The 12,216-nt window shown below is 42.7% G+C and overlaps 1 protein-coding gene and 2 long non-coding RNA genes across 6 annotated transcripts in view; 2 read left to right on the top strand and 1 right to left on the bottom strand.

The window, feature by feature from the left end:
• LOC116862746 (prostaglandin reductase 1) overlaps positions 1-7,942 on the top strand; it is a 24,215-nt gene extending 16,273 nt beyond the window's left edge. For all 4 annotated transcript variants that reach the window (XM_032850155.1, XM_032850156.1, XM_032850157.1 and 1 more), the window contains 2 exons: positions 3,719-3,837; positions 7,692-7,942. In XM_032850155.1, the coding sequence (XP_032706046.1) occupies positions 3,719-3,837; positions 7,692-7,802 (230 nt within the window). In that variant the 3' untranslated portion in view covers positions 7,803-7,942. The remainder of the gene's footprint in view (positions 1-3,718; positions 3,838-7,691) is intronic.
• LOC116862750 overlaps positions 1-12,216 on the bottom strand; it is a 23,179-nt gene that overhangs the window by 7,656 nt on the left and 3,307 nt on the right. The window contains exon 2 of the long non-coding RNA XR_004381688.1: positions 10,794-10,795. This is a non-coding gene — a long non-coding RNA (uncharacterized LOC116862750). The remainder of the gene's footprint in view (positions 1-10,793; positions 10,796-12,216) is intronic.
• LOC116862748 overlaps positions 8,184-12,216 on the top strand; it is a 19,683-nt gene continuing 15,650 nt past the window's right edge. Inside the window, exon 1 of the long non-coding RNA XR_004381687.1 lies at positions 8,184-8,981. This is a non-coding gene — a long non-coding RNA (uncharacterized LOC116862748). The remainder of the gene's footprint in view (positions 8,982-12,216) is intronic.

Below are 12,216 nucleotides of genomic sequence, written 5' to 3'. Positions count from 1 at the left end.
AGGTATGGGGTTGGGGGGAGGATGACTTGACGGGTAAAGGGAACAATGAGCTTTCATTTCCTTCCGATGGTAGTGGTGGTGGTTCCTAGAGCAGCAGGACACCCTGGCTCCCCCAAACTGACCATTTCCAATGAGAGGGAAAGGAGTGTGCATTTCCCCTCTGTTCCTGGATTGTCCTTGTTTTGTTTCTGCTGTGCCACTGTCCCCCACTTCTCCACTCTCCTATGCAGACACCGCCCCCTCCCCTCCATACCACAGAGATCCAAAAGCAGTATCAACTAGAGAACTGTATTCCTTAAGTCCTGCTTCTCTGAGAGACATGATACATGCCTCTTACTCCGTGGGTTGGGAGATGAATGACAAGAGGACCAGAGGCTTTTTTTTTTTTTTAAAGATTTTATTTTTTACTTGATAGAGATCATAAGCAGGCAGAGAGAGAGAAGGGGAAGCAGGCTCCCCGCTGAGCAGAGAGCCCAATGCGGGGCTCCATCCCAGGACCCTGAGATCATGACCTGAGCCGAAGGCAGAGGCTTAACCCACTGAGCCAACCAGGTGCCCTGACCAGACGCTTTTTAAATCCTATCAGCAAGAGACTAAAAGACAGGTCTTCTGAACTCCTCATACAGAGTCCTTCTCTACTACAATTCTTTTTTATTTTTTGAGATTCTTTTGTTTTGTTTTATTTTTTAAACTTTATTTTAGAGAGAGAGGGAGCCAGTGCAGGCGAGGAGAAGAGGCTGAGGGAGAGAATCTCATGCAGACCCCAAGCTAACATGGGGCCTGATCCCACAACACTGAGATCAAGACCCGAATGGAAACCAAGAGTCAGTCACTCAATAGACTGAGCCATGCAGGCGTCCCTCAAGACTGCCACAGCTCTGTGCTGTTCGTGAGATTACAGATTTATCTGTGGTCCAAAAAAAGGAGAAAAAAGAGCAAAAAGGAATCTTGGAGAGTGTCTTCGGGATCTGGAAGGATAGCCATAAATAAATTGGGTGTTCATTCCGTGATGGGTTTCACTTATGGGAATGAAACCCTAGAGCCCAGCTAGTCAACAACCCCACAACCACATTGAGACAAGTGAGCAAGACTGGAAGGGGCTGAGAAAGGACAGCTTGTAGATTCCCTCTTGGTTGTGAAAAATCAAAGATACTACCTTCTCTAAGAAGACTCCAGGTACATTTGGCAGTCTTATTGTCAAAGACTTTTTCCCCTGTATTTTCCTAACTGAAGCTAAGCTAGAATCATGGGAAATCTTCTGCCTGCCCATTGAGCAAAGCTCCAGGATGCATTTTCTTGACCGTAGTCCAATTAGGTACAGCCAAATATTTTGGGTCCAGTAACTTGATCTAGTCTTTTTAGCAATTAGGGTTTGGAAGTTCAGCTGCTCAGATAGGTCTTTGAGACATCAGCTGGCCTTGTCCATCCATTTTAGACGAGATTCTGCCCTGCCTCTGATCTCCAGAAATTCTGACATATTTCACTGTTAGGATAGCTCAGGGGTAATTAATTATTTCCCGGCTTTAATGCCACATTAAAGTGCCACATTCTTTTTTTTTTCTTTGATGGGTTTTAACTATACTTTGTTTTATTTTTTTAAGATTTTATTTATTTCAGAGACAGAGCATGAGTTGGCGGGGAGGAAGTAGAGGGAGAGGGAGAGGCAGACTCCCGCTGAGCAGGGAGCCCAACATGGGGCTCAGTCCCAGAACCCTGAGATCATGACCTGAGCTAAAGGCAGATAGTCAACTGAGTCATCCAGGTGCCTCAACTTTTTTTAATTTAAATTCAATTAATTAACATATAGTGTATTATTAGTTTCTTGATTCATCAGTTGTATATAATATCCAGTGCTCATTCCATCAAGTGCCCCCCTTTAATGCCCATCACCCAGTTACCTCATCCCGCCACCCCCCTCCCCTGCAGCAACCTTCAGTTTATCTCTTATGGTTTGTCTCCCTCTCTGATTTCATCTTGTTTTATTTTTCCCTCCCTGCCGTATTCTTATTGATCCCAATAAAGAAACCGTATTCCCATCAGGGCGGATAAGCCCAGAAATAGTATTTCATCCCCTTCCAAGATGAGGAAATAAGGATTCCAATCCCTAACCTAAAAAGAAATATGGTTGCTGTGGGTCTTCTGAAGAAGCCCTCTTTGTGCCAGAGGAACCTAGCGTCTGGATGTGCCACTCTTCTGTGTCACCCTCATGTCTCACTCATCTTGCAACAGTTTCTTTTGATTTAGGAAAAAGCCCCATTTTTCTTACTGCTCCTGTGACTTTCTTCAAAATACTGAGTGGGAACCTTCAGCTTGAGTGATGCCAGTCACCAAGGACGTCACAAAAAAATTCTGCCAGTCACCTTGGCTCTTCTTCCTGGGCATTTTCACCTGACTTCCTGGAACTTTTCACACTATGCTCAGGGGTCATTCCCTCGGTTTCCGGTCCCTTCAGATCCTTGGGAAAACAAGCCAGACAACAACACACCCTTTTCTCTCACACACAGAAGTGTACTACCTTCTTAATAGGCTGCCCGGTAGCCTAGGGCTTTTTCTAGGCTGGTGGTTCTCAAAGTGTGGGCCCAGGATCAACAGCATCATCCTCTCCTGAGAACTATAGAAATATAGATTCTTGGGATCCACTCCATATCCACAATCAGAAATTGGGGGAGCAGCCAGAGTCCTCTTTCCACGAACTCTCCATGTGATTCTCATACACACCAAATTGCGAGACCGCTGTTTGGGCCGACTCATGGTATCCCAAAATGATGAGGCCCGGGACAGGTAGAATCACTGAGCCTCTTGATCTGTTCTCTCTTGGCTCTCTCAATAGCTTTTTTATATCTGCTTTGAGAAGAGAACAAGAGAAAGGGCTATGCCATAGAATGAGTGCAGTAAGTCATAAAGAAAAGAACATGTGAAGTATTGGGACTATCAGGGTATTTATGCCTGAGTAGCACAGAAATATTTCCCCAGGTTATCTTCAGGACCTCTTTCTTTTCCATAGAACTGTTCAGGACGTTTTTGGTGGGTCTTGCCCCTAGCAGGTGAAGGCTGAACATCTGCTGGCTTCCTGGCCTGTGTAAGGGCTCTGAGTATGTGTCAGTCCGATTGCTGCTGTGACAAATTATCTCAAGTTTAGTGGCTAGCAACAACACAGATTTATTGTCTTATAGTTCTGGGGATCAAAAGTCTACAATGGGTCAGTAGGGCTGAATTCTTTCTGAAGGCTCAACTGGCTGTTAACTTGCCTTTTCCAGCTTCTAGAGGCTGCTGCATTCCCTGGCTCGTGGTCCCTTCCTCCATCCACAAAGCCCACAGCACAGAGTCTCCCAGTATCTCTCCCTCTCTCTCTTACTCACTCTGATCTGTGTTTCCAGCATTGCACATTTTTTCCTGCTTCTGATTTTTCTGCCTCCTTTACAGGGACGCTCGTGATTATAATGGGCCCACTGAGTAATACCCAATAATCTCTTCAGCTAAAGGCTCTTAACTTGATCATACCTGCACAGTCCCTTTTGCCACGCAAGGCAAGAAATTCACAGCCATCTTTGGGGACTGTGATTCTGACTGCCTCAGAGGCCAGGTTGATTTATGGAGAGCCCCATGGATCAGAAACGAGTGGAGAAATCTAGAACAGTGACGTGACTTGTACTGCTTGTGTTTTTGCCACGGCCACCTCCCTGGACCCTGTCACCTAAATGTGTCCTCCCATTCACAGGCCCACCCCCAGAGAACATTATCTATCAGGAGCTCCGCATGGAAGGGTTCATCGTCACCCGCTGGCAAGGAGAGGTCCGCCAGAAGGCTCTGAAAGACTTGCTGCAGTGGGTCATGGAGGTAACTGTCCCCCTGTTGCACACAAGAACCCATTCCCTCTCCACACTATAGGTTTCACCTCCACGGCGAATACAGGTGCATCTCCCTGCTCCCCCTTTTAGAATAAAATCCCAGAGAGAGTTGTTTACACTCACTGTCCTCAGTTCCTCTCTGTCCATTCTTTCTTAAACCCACGTATCAGGCTTGTACCCTCTTGCCATTCTACCAGATTGCCTTTGTCAAGGCTGATGATGTCCTCATGCTGTGAACTGCAAGGGTCAGTGGCTCACATCCTGTGGCTGTGGCGAGCATTTGACAGAGGTGATCACGCTCTCCTCAGTACACTTTCTTCCCTGGGCTCTCGGTTTTCCTCGAAGATTTGTCCTTCTCAGAGGATCTCCTCCTCTGCCAGCTCCTTTCCTGCTCTACAAATGAATAACAGAGTGTCCCAAGGGATGGGACTGGGTTCACTGGGCTTCTTTTCTTCTCTACCCACAGTCTACCTATCCCTTACATAGCTCAGCCTGGCTCTTGGCCTTAAATATCCTCCAGATGCTGACGGCTCCTGAACGTCTGTCTCCAGCCTGGGGCTCTGCCTCGGACTCTTGGCTGCTCAGCAGCAGCTGCACGCGCATGAGTAATACACATCTTTGACTCAACACGTCAAAAACTAAATATGTCTTGATCTTTCCTGCCAGACCCATTCCATATACAGATCTCACCATGTCAGTTACAGCAATTCTATCCTCCTAGTTGCTCAATCTAAAAACCTTGAAATCATGTCTTTGATTCCTTTCTTTCTCTCACCCACACCTCCTCTGTCAGCAAATTCTGTTGGCTCAATCTTCAAGATACCCACAGAATCTGGCCAGCTGTTCCACCTCCGCTACTTCCACCCATGTCCAGGCCACCATCCGTTCTAGCCTGGATGTTGCAGGAGCCTCTGTGTGATCTCCTGACTTTATGTCCCAACAGACAATTCCCAACACAGCTGCCAGAGTGACCTTTTAAAGCACAACAAACCATGTCATTCTTCAGCTCAGATCTCTGCAAAACTCCCCATTTCATATAGAATAAAACCTACAAGGCTATACATGATCTGACCTTCATTACCTCTGTAATTTTATTTCTTAGCATTCACCCCCGTGCTCACTCTGCCCAATCTCTCCCCACCTCCCTCTGTCCCTCTGTAACTGCTTCCTTAATTTGCTCATTCCCTTTAGGACTTTGTTAAAAACTACCTGCTGAATGAGGCAACTTTTAAAATGGCCCTATTTTAAATTGCAATCCCCCCTCATTTTTAAAAATTTATTTATTTTTGGGGAGAGAGCATGCATGTGAGTGTGTGTGCTTGCAAGCCAGGGTGGGTGGGGGGAGGACAAGCAGATTGTACACTCAGCACAGAATCCACTGAGGGGCTTGATCCCATGACCCTGAGATCACAACCTTGAGATCATGACCTGAGCAGAAACCAAGAGTCTGATGCTTAACCGACGGAGCCACACAGGTGTGCCTGCAATCCCCCTTCATTCTTGATCCTCCTTATCTTGCTTTTACCCATAGCAATGATCACCTTTTAACATAATGTATTCTATAATTCTCGCATATTTGTCGCCCGTCTCCCTGTGGTGAGAATGTAACCTCCACAAAGGCGGTAACATTTGTGCATTGTCGAATACATCCGGAGATGTATATAATCGTGCTGTGGGCTTCCAGGCCCTTGGTTGGTGTCTTCTTAGGGCCATGACCTCAGATCCACAGGAGAAGCCTATCCCCTTGTCCCGTGCTGTGATACTGTCCCACCGTACACCACATGGTTATTCAGAACACTGCATAGCAACCAAGGGCCATCATTTTAGTGTTAGAGGGGAAGCAGTATCACACTTCTAAGCTCCTGGCTTGATCATCGTTTCCCAACCCAGAGCAAAAGATTGCTCTTCTGGCAGCCACGGAGCTTGGTGCTTTTCCCAGTCCAGCACTTGGAGTGCTGAGCTGGGCTCTTTCCAGGAAGCTGAGAAGAGCTGAATGATTTTTAAGTTCCCAGTGTGGATCCTCTTTGTCCCTGTTGGTGAAATCTGATCTATCCCTCCCACGGTCACAGCTGATGACACGAAGCCACTGTGCTGGGGTCCTGCATGCCTCCTTCTGACAGAATGGACCTAATGACAGTTTTGTTTTCAGTAACTAGTAAATTGGCCTAATTTCTCTCTCTCTTTTTTTTAAAGATTTTATTTATTTATTTGACAGAGAAAGATCACAAGTTGACAGAGAGGCAGGCAGAGAGAGAGAGGGAAGCAGGCTCCCTGCTAAGCAGAGAGCCCGATGCGGGACTCGATCCCAGGACCCTGAGATCATGACCTGAACCGAAGGCAGAGGCTTAACCCACTGAGCCACCCAGGCGCCCCTAATTTCTCTCTTATTTTTTTTTCCTCATCACTTCGCCTTCTGAAAAATACACTTTTCTTTTAGAATCGTTTTCAATTTACAGAAAAATCACAAAGTTAGGGGGTGCCTGGGTGGCTCAGTCATTAAGTGGCTGCCCTTGGCTCAGGTCATGATCTCAGGGTCCTGGGATCGAGCCCCAAATTGGGCTCCCTGCTCAGTGGGGAATCTGCTTCTCCCTCTGCCTCATCCCCTGCTTGTGCTCTCTCTCTCTCTCTCTGTCTCTGCTGTGTCTCTGTCAAATAAATAAATAAAATCTTAAAAAAATAAAAATCACAAAGTCAGTACAAAGAGTTTCCATAGGCCCTGTATGCTGTACTTTTTTTTTTTTTTTTTTTTGACAGACAGAGATCACAAGTAGGCAGAGAGGCAGGCAGAAAGAGGGGAGGAAACAGGCTCCCTGCTGAGCAGAGAGCCCGAAGCGGGGCTCGATCCCAGGACTCTGGGATCACGACCTGAACCGAAGGCAGAGGCTTTAACCTACTGAGCCACCCAGGCACCCCCCTGTATGCTGTACCTTAATTTACCATATTATTAACACTTTTATATTAGTATTCATCCTCTACTTTGAACTTTTAAACTTTGGGTTACAGCTTTTAACCCCTTTCCAGGTTCTTTGTCTCTTTAAGAACAGGAAAAAGCTGGGGCTTTCTAGTCAAGGGTTCAAATCCCAGCTTCCATACATATTAGTTGCACGACCACCAGGCAAACAGTCCCTCTGTAAATCCATACCAGGTGCTGAGCCATCACTGGAATATATTAGGAAAGTAAGTGATGTCAGTATATTAGGAAAGTAAGTAAGTAAGTAACTCCGGTCTCCACATAAGGCCCCTTTAAAAAAAAAACCTTGAAAATGTAAATTAATTCCACTTAGTAGACTGCCTTGTAGTAGAAAGAAAAATAAATCCTCAGTAAATGAACCCTTCCCTCTCACACTCCTAAATGAATATTCAACATATATTGAAAGAATCTGGGCTGGATGTGAGGGCAGACTATTACACTACCATGGTATTTACATTTGCCAAACAGGCTCAGCCTCTTCAGGGATCAAAGAGGCCATGATGCTACATCATGAAGCAACCGGAAGGATTAAAGCAGATAATATCCTGCAAGGGGGCCCCTTTTTCCATCTTCTTCCATCTCCTCTGAGATCATCACCTTATTAAACTTCCCATATAATTTACTTAGAAATTGCTTGTTCACTTCCTGTGACACTTCTCCTATTATTATGCTGTGATCTAATACCTATTATCAAAGTTTTATTTGTACTTTGTGGATCATGCCCCAAGATCGATTATAAGTTCATGGGGGGGTGGACAGAGCCTCCATCTTAGATTTCCAGGTTTCCCATAGTGTACCTGATTAATTTGATGAGAAGAGTATCATTTAGAATATGAAATTAATCTGTTATATTTGTTGTCGTTCTGATACAGGGTAAAATCCAATACCACGAATACATCACTGAAGGATTTGAAAACATGCCAGCTGCATTTATGGGAATGCTGAAAGGAGATAATTTGGGAAAAACAATAGTGAAAGCATGAAAAAAATGACACATGGAATCTAGCATTTGGATGATTAATTTCTTTTTAACCATTTAGTAAAAATATGTTTTACCTTTATTATCTAAGAAACAGTCATTGTGATGAGTTTCATCTACCTAATAAAACACAGTTAACTGGTATGTAATTGGAATAGAGAGTGAAAATTTCACAGTGGATAATGGCCAATCACCTCACTCCCTATTACTGTTCCTTCTGGCTTATGGTGCAAACTAATGGTTTGGAGTCCAAAAGTTTACTGCTTCGGTGACTTTGGAGTTCTGATTTTTTTTTTTTTTTCTGATCTGTAAAGTGAGGATAGTATCATCAGCTTTATATATGTATTACAAATTTATTTAAAACACCAGCATAGGGGTACCTGGGTGGCTCAGCCCGTTAAACAACTGACTCTTGATTTCAGCTCAGGTCATGATCTCAGGGTTGTAGGACTGATTTCTGCGTCAGGCTCCAAGGTCAGTGGGAAGTCTGCTTCAGATTCTCTCCCTCTCCTTTGATCCCTTTCCCCTCACTGCATACACACTGTCTCTCTAAAATAAAAAATTAAAAAATCTTTAAAACAAAACACAAACACCTGCATAATGCATAGCCTGTATTAGGGACACAGTACATTTAGCTACCTTCCTGTAGAAATTAGTGAAGTCATAAAGTTACCACCCTCATTGCTTATTACATGAGAAGAAATAATCATTGCTAATGTATGGTGGTCTCAAGGCAGCTGAGTCTAATAACATCACACCAAGGAAGGGATTTATTGTTCCATAGGTATGTATCAATAAGTTTTGATACAATTCGTCTCCAGGGAAGAGAACTGAGGAGTGCCTGAAGGGCAGGGATAAGAAAGAAACTTCACACTATATAACATTTTGTGCTTTTTAAATTCTGAATCTTACAAATTATTTATCCACTATTAAAAATACAATTAAAGAAACAAAAGTCCTTGCCCTCCCCATTCCATATGGGGAAAGTAAAACATATGTATGAGTGAAAACTCAGGAAAGTGTGGGGGTACACTCACCCAAGATGGGCACCTCTGGTGTCTTTAACTCAAAGATATTCATACTGAACCTTCAGCAATTACAGTGCAAGTTTTCCCACCATGGTGCTACTGGTGCCCATGGAGATTTCTGTTCTTGGGCTTCAACTCCAATAGCACAAGTCTCTGTGCATCTTATTATATGTAAATTATACCTCAACACACTTAATTTTTAAAAAGAAGAAAAAATATGTCCAGTGCAAAAAACATGGGCCACAAGATAGGAGCTTTCCAGATACCAAACTACCACAGACTCCTGACTTACTCAGAGGGAGAGAGACAGACAATAATCAGCCAGGGTAAGGCCGAAGTCTGAGAGATCCACAACCACACAGTATGTACTTTTTGGGAAAGCCTCCCAAGCAGGCATTAATATTTTCAACTTCAGAGGAGACAGGAGGAACACAGGGCTTCCTGTTTCCCCCACTTCCATCTACATCTTCTGGAATTTATCTTGGTCCCAACAGTAAAATAGGTATCTGTCTTAATTTTTTCCAAGTTATAAGCCAGTTTTCCCTACATCATTTATGGAATCCATCTTTCCTTCATTGACTTGAAATATATCTTTTACTATGTTTTCTATTTGTAGGTACTTGGTTCCATATCTAGACTCACCCACTCAAAACACAAAGATGTGTGTTTCATTGTTTTGCTACTAATGTGAATAGGATTTTTTTCCATTGCATTTTTTAGTTATTGCTAGAGCTTGGGAAAGTTTTAAAATACATCTCTCAGTCTATGCACAATTATGCATTTTTGTAATAAAGTATTAAAAGAGTGCCCTTTTTAATACAGTATTTCAGAATAACTCATTTTTAAAGTTTTATTTTACTTAAATTCAGTTAATTATGTATATCATTAGTTTCAGAAGATTAACTCATTTAAAATACTTGCCATAGTGTTTTAGCCTGATGCTTAATACAACTATTGCCAAGTGGCTAATTGGACTTGATATGATACAACTCATTGTGATTTTTGCCAGCATGCAATAGTCCACAATTCAAGTATTTGGAGTTTATGTTCTGTGAACTTGTGTATGTCCCAAGAATATAATTTTTTCAGTGCAATTTCATAGTAAAGTGACAGTCAACAGCCTACAAATGAAAGATGAAGAATTTCCAGATAAAGAACCAGGCAGGACATCAATACTGACAGCGTATTATCAGCCCAATTGAAAAAGTTTAACAAGATCTACAGAGCTTCTAATTTTAAGGGAGTAAGAAATCTGCCTTCTTGTCTGGAAAATCATCCAAAACAACCTAGGTCATAAGAAACAGAAAAACAAACTCCATTTAAGAAAAATTAAGAGGAACCAGTAGGATTTTTGTAACCCGTTGTCATAAGAAAGACAGGCAATAACAAGCGATGGCAAAGAGGTGAAAAATCGATTCTGCCAATTTACTCACACATTGCTGATGGGGATGTAAAGTGGTGGGACCCCTCTGGGAAACAGTTCAGGAATTCTTCAAAATGCTAGGCAGAGTTGCCATGTACACCACACTCACAGTTTCACTCACTGGTATACACCAAAGAATTGAAATCATACGTCCACACAAAAACTTATACCCAAATGTTCATAGCAGCATTATTCATAATAGCCCAAAGAAGAAACAACCCAATGTCCATCAAATGATGAATGGCTGTAATGTGGTATATCCGTACAATGGAACACTATTCAGCCATAAAAAGGAATGAAGTATTGATACACGCTACAACATAGATTTTTAGAAACATCAGGCTAACTGAAAGAAAACAGACACAAAAGGCCATTCATTGTATGATTTTTTAAAAAAAGATTTTATTTACTTATTTGGGAGAGAGAGTGAATGAGAGAGAAAGGGAGAAGGAGAAGCAGACTCCCTGCTGAGCAAGGAGCCTGATACAGGATTCCATCCCAGTAACTCCCAGATCATGACCTGAGCCCAAGACAGACATGTAACTACTGAGCCACCCAGGTGCCCCTGTATGATTCTATTTATATGGAATGTCCAGAAAAACAGGCAAATTTAGAGACAAAGTAGATTAGTGGTTGTACAGATTGGGAAGGGGGAAGTAGGAAGTGATGGCTAATAGGTATGGAATTGATTTGGGGAGAGATAAAAATATTCTTGAATTATATAGTGGTGATAGTTTTTTTTTCTTTTTTTTTTAAAAAACGATTTTATTTATTTGAGATAGCAAGCATGAGCAGAGGGAGGGGCTGAGAGAGAGGGAGAAGCAGGCTCCCGGCTGAGCAGGGAGCCCCATATGGGGCTTGATTCCAGGATCCTGGTATCATGACCTGAGCCAAAGGCTAACAATTAACTGACTGAGCCACACAGGCACCCCTATAGTGGTAATAGTTGCACATCTTTGTGACAATACTAAAACCACTAAATTGTACACTTCAAAGAAATGAATTTTTGCAGTATTATTCACGATAGCCAAGGTATGAAAACAACGTAGTGTCCATTAAGAGATGAATGGATAAAGAAAACACTCTCACACACACAAATATCCTTCAGCTTTAGAAAAGGAAATTGCCATTTGCAACATGGATAAAACAGGGCATTATGCTTAGTGAAACAAGCCAGGAAAAGACAAATACTAGGTGGCATCACTTATATGTGGAATCTAAAAAGGAAAGGAAAAAGTCGAACTCATGGGAACAGTAGAAAAGTAGTTGCCAGGGGTTGGAGGTGGTAAGAAATAGGAAGAGGTTGGTAAAGGGGTACAAATTCAGTTATTAGATAACTAAGTCCTAAGGACTTGTTAGTGTGTAACATGATGAGCGTAGTTGATAACACTGCATTATATAATTGAAATTTGCTAGGAGTAGAATTTAAAATGTTCCCCTCAAAAAAAGGTAAATATGTAAAGTGATGGATGTATGAATTAACTCAACTGGAGAGGGGGATCATTTCACAATATATATACCAAATCATCACTCTTTATGCTTAAAAAATTAAGAAACACATGAAACCCCAAGCAATATTGTATGAAGACACATACTGTTTAGGAACTTGCATTGACAGGACAGGCAAAAAAAAAAAAAAAAAAAAAAAAGGCACAACTGCCTTCTTCCAAAGGGTACTGATAAAACCTATAAAGATTTGGGAAGTGTAGATGTCAGGTAATCTGGAAGTGAGGAGGCAACCAAGGAGGCTACAAAGATAGTACTTGAAAAGTACAAAAAGAGCGGTTCAAGGGGCACCTGGGTGGCTCAGTGGGTTAAGCCTCTGCCTTCAGCTCAGGTCATGATCTCAGGGTCCTGGGATCAAGCCCCACATCCAGCTTCCTGCTCAGTGGGGAGCCTGCTTCTCCCTCTGCCCCTTCCCCTCCCCCTGCTTGTGTTCTCTCTCTCTCTCTCTCTCAAATAAATAA

Source organism: Lontra canadensis, unplaced genomic scaffold, assembly GCF_010015895.1.
Source record: "Lontra canadensis isolate GAN:19392208 unplaced genomic scaffold, GSC_riverotter_1.0 scaffold316, whole genome shotgun sequence".
NCBI classification, from domain to species: Eukaryota; Metazoa; Chordata; class Mammalia; order Carnivora; family Mustelidae; genus Lontra; species Lontra canadensis.
This window is presented reverse-complemented; position numbering and strand designations above follow the sequence as displayed.